The following is a 4,558-nucleotide window of genomic DNA, read 5'->3' as shown; positions in this document are numbered from 1 at the left end:
GATTGCAGCATTACAAAAACACTAAAATCTATTCTGAAATGCATTGCTGTTATGTAAGTTGCATTTAAAATGGAAGCGGTGATATTAATAACAGGGAAACATTTTGAGGTCTGTGTATGAAGATATTGTGTTAAAAGAGTCTTGAGGGACAGCCTTTTCACACAGAAGGTCATAGAATCCCTACAGTGTAGAAACAGGCCCTTTGGCCCAACAAGTCCACACTGACCCTCCGAAGAGTAACCCACCGAGACCTATTCCCCTACCCTATATTTACCCCTGACTAATGCACCTAACCTACATATCCCTGAACACCATGGCAATTTAACACGGCCAATTCACCTAACCTAATCTTGGACTGTGGGAGGAAACCAGAGTACCCGGAGAAAACCCATCAAACACGGGGAGAATGTGCAAACTCCACACAGACAGCTGCCTGAGGCTGGAATCGAACCTGGGTCCCTGGTGCTATGAGGCAGCAGTGCTAACCACTAAGCCATCATGTTGTCCCCCTACCCTGCCCATGTCTGCAACTGATCTATATCCCGCTGTATCCTTTGATAACCTTCTGCATGATTCACGACTCCACTGATCTTTGTTTCATCTGCAAACTTACTGACCCACCCACCTATATTTTGATCCAAGTCATTTATACATACCTTATATATATATCCTGTTGAGTTTTTCCAAGATTGGTTCTTATGTGGAATTAACTGGCAGAGGAAGCAGTAGATGCAGGTACAGTTACAATATTTAAAGACATTTGGATAGGTACATGAATAGGAAAGATTTAGAAGGATATGGGTCAAATGCATGCAAATGGACCACTTTAGTTTGGGCTATCTGATTAGCATGGATGAATTGGACTGAAAGGTCTGTTTCTGTGCTGCATGACTCTTTGACTTTATGACTCAATGACTCAAACTTTTGGCTTTAAAGACCTGCATTTTTCATACACTCTATACTCATTTTGGAATGGGTTGGATAGAAGCAGTACAGCAAGTCTCTTTTACAATTACTCTTTTCTTATTTAAAGATCAGAAATGCCAGCAGATAGCTGGGGACAGCTCTTCACTGCTAAATTCAGAACCATGGCCAACAAGCAATGTTACTACCATAATCGGCACCTGACATTCTTTTCAGCCCCTTGATAGTATTACTCATGGAAAAACTGATCCCTTGTCTTTTGCCTAAAAGTTTGATCTCAATGTTACATGAGTCTGTTTGATACTTGACAGATTGCAAAACCTGTTTGCCTAATCATAACAACACTCTTCATTCCATTGATGAAAACACTTCCTTGATAATACATTGCCTACAGTTTTGTGTAGGTAGTTCACGAGATATCAATACAAAACCTTATAGATTTTGTAAAATAGTGCTGATGCATTGTCTTAAGTCACTGATTACTCATTATCACTTTGGATGAAGATTTAGCTAAATTATCTAAAAATGTCACTATTCATTTACACACTGGTCAATTTCATAAAAATGTTGAAGCTATGTTATTTTCACTAACATTGCTTTTTTGGGTAAATATTTGAGGCACCTAAAGTTTACACGATACTTAGGAATGACTAGGCTGTAAGATACAATGAATTGGATTCCCATGACAAAGCAGTTGAGTTTCACTTCCCTCAGGACAAATGTCAGTCCTATGGATTTTAAATCCATATGAAAGGTTCATAATCTAAACTTGCCTGTAACCAGTTTCTAGAAATGAGGAATTAAACCTATTACAATGGCAACACTAAATTAAGATGTGTATTTGAATTTAATATTAGATTCATATTTTTGAATTAGTATGGAGAGTATTATGAGCAACACCCTAAATTTCCTAACAGGTCTGCTGTGCCTGCAATGAAACAAAAAGAAACTTATTTTCTAACAGGACTTTTTTTTTCCTTTTACAAAAAGTTGTTTAATAAAAGTATAACAAGTGTTTTGTTAAATTCTTAGCCTTACTTGCTGTGCTCATTTTCAAGAACTAAGGATCCACTAAATGAGAGTTAGGTGGCAGACACAACAGCAACTGAATACTGTGGCACAATTTACCCACATTACACATCTCTCTAACTATTGCTTTCTCTGTTTCACTCAGGTCATTCTCGTAGTCTTCATCTTTGTCCACTTTTTCGTGCACTTCCACAACCTAAGTTTAACAAATATGCAAATATAGATATTATTAGCAGCAGCATGAAGCAAAACAATTACAACACGTCTGTTATCACATGACAATAACTTCCATATATTTATATATGTGAATATCTAAAAAGGTGGTGTTAGGCATATTTGAAAACAACTGCAGAGACAAGCAAACAATAGTAGACTTTAGCTTTTAGACAAGAGGAATATCAAGATGAAAATTTGACTCAAATGTTATTTTAAGTTATATACTTTTTTTTCCTAGAATGGGTGTGGAATAATAAAGATTGGCTATTGTGTCATTGCAGAGTTCATCAATGTGGTTTCATTATTGGCTGATTGCAACAAAACAGATCAATGTGACACGCTTTATTCTGATCTAGATACTTGCAGGCAGTCCATGAAAACAATACTCCAAAAGATGAAAGTGATTTGAAAGGAGACTGGAGATTACATTTTCAAACAAGGAGGCACTGGGCATCGTGGGAAATATGATTCAAGTTGTGATTTGGGCATTAGTGCAGATTAGCACTGTTAGCAATCACATAATACTTCATTTGTTCTAGAAAACCAAGTAAAAGTGGTAAGATTGAGATAAACTTCATACATGAACCCACTATTTTTATTCTATTTTACACATCCATTTCCTTCAAGTAAATTGATACTAGCTATAACAAAGTGCTGTTCTGACAGTTTATAGAACCGAGAGGACAAGGAATTGGTAAAAGAATTTGATAAATGTAGTGGGAGGAAGAACTATTGTAAACAGAAGAATATATTCACTTGATCTGAGAAATTAACCATTTGATTAGTGAACTGTTCCTCCAGTTTTCGATCTAAATAGGGCAAAATGTTTTTAAAGCCAAGATATTTCACTTTCCCTAAATTTATTTAGAAATCTGCGATAAAATATGTGTTCAGAATAGGTAATATAAGAGACCTTGTCATAGATAAAAGTTTAGAAAGGGCCACCTTAACATTTAAATATTTTTTCATAGTTATCATTAGCCAAATGTTGCTCTAATATACTGCACTGACATGAAGTTTATCTTTCTAAAAATTGACCCAGACTGGCTCAGGAAAGAAAACCTGACAAAACTTTGTCAAATATTACAGCTAAAAACAAAGACATGAATTTATAGGCCAACTAAGTATATACCTTAGAAACATCATTGCATGCTTTACATAAAATAAATTACACTGTGTAGTTCGAGGAAAGTAGATACTCATGCCAATAATTGTACACACAACAGACCTCAAAATAAATTAATTAGATGAATAATTAAATAATCTCCATATATCAGTGGTGCTTGCTGATGAAGGAATCTTGCCCAGGATTTTCTTATCATACAGTCAGCCACAATGCCATATGATAGCTACCCAGCTGGTAAGTGAGGAGGTTCAACAATGAGTGTCCGTAAAGTAGTTCCTGATCTTGACGTTTATTGACATTCACACAGTTGCACTTCTATCAAAAATCATTTGATAGTGATCAGATAGGTAACACTGCAGTTAATTGCCCCCCCTTTTTCATGTGATTTTCATTGTTTCCCTTGTCACATCTCTGGATGTAGAGTTGTTCTCTCTTCTCCTTGGGCTAATGTAGCTGGGTAGGTGTCACTGGGTGTCTGGAATCTGAAAGTGGAATGTTTGGCTTAGGGAAGAGGGGTATGTTAGAAGGCAAGAAAGTCCTGTAACACTATCAGCAGTTTGCCCATCATGCCTGCCAGCAGTTTGATGTTGCTGGAAATTTAGAAGCAGTATAAAACAGGCCTAAAACACCATTTTCATTGTACACAGTCTTGCCATATGTGCTCTGTTGCAGCTAGCCCTATTTTGCAGAGAACCAGCTCTTACCATGGGGCTAAGGATTTACAAGTCATAGAGTCATACAGTATGGAAACAGACCCATCGGTCCAACCAGTCCATGCTGACTATAATCCCAAATTAATCTAGTCTGACCTGCTTGTGCTTGGCCCATGTTCCTCCAAACCTTTCCTATTCATGCAATTATTCAAATGTCTTTTAAATGTTGTAACTGTACCAACATCCACCACTTAGAGTCATAGAGATGTTCAGCATGGAAACAGACCTTTCGGTCCAACCTGCCCATGCTGACCAGGTATCCCAACCCAATCTTGTCTCACCCAGCCCATATCCCTCCAAACCCTTCCTATTCATATACCCATCCAAATGCCTCTTAAATGTTGCAATTGTACCAGCCTCCACCACTTCCACTGGCAGCTCATTCCATACACATACTACCCTCTGTGTGAAAAAGCTACCCCTTAGGTCTCTTTTATATCTTTCCCCTCTCACCCTAAACCTATGCCCTCTAGTTCTGGACTCCCTGATCCCAGGGAAAATACTTTGCCTATTTATCCTATCCAAGCCCCTCAATTTTGTAAACCTCTAT

General features: G+C 37.5%; 1 protein-coding gene across 1 annotated transcript in view; it reads right to left on the bottom strand.

Moving 5' to 3' along the window:
• Window positions 1-624: 624 nt before the first annotated feature.
• ccdc85a (coiled-coil domain containing 85A) overlaps window positions 625-4,558 on the bottom strand; it is a 713,177-nt gene continuing 709,243 nt past the window's right edge. The window contains exon 4 of the mRNA XM_043696030.1: window positions 625-2,149. Within this exon, the coding sequence (XP_043551965.1) occupies window positions 1,985-2,149 (165 nt within the window). The 3' untranslated portion in view covers window positions 625-1,984. The remainder of the gene's footprint in view (window positions 2,150-4,558) is intronic.

The sequence above is a fragment of the Chiloscyllium plagiosum genome, chromosome 9, assembly GCF_004010195.1.
Source record: "Chiloscyllium plagiosum isolate BGI_BamShark_2017 chromosome 9, ASM401019v2, whole genome shotgun sequence".
Lineage (NCBI taxonomy): Eukaryota > Metazoa > Chordata > Chondrichthyes > Orectolobiformes > Hemiscylliidae > Chiloscyllium > Chiloscyllium plagiosum.
The sequence above is the reverse complement of the archived record's forward strand: the minus strand, read 5'-3'. Positions and strand labels throughout refer to the sequence as shown.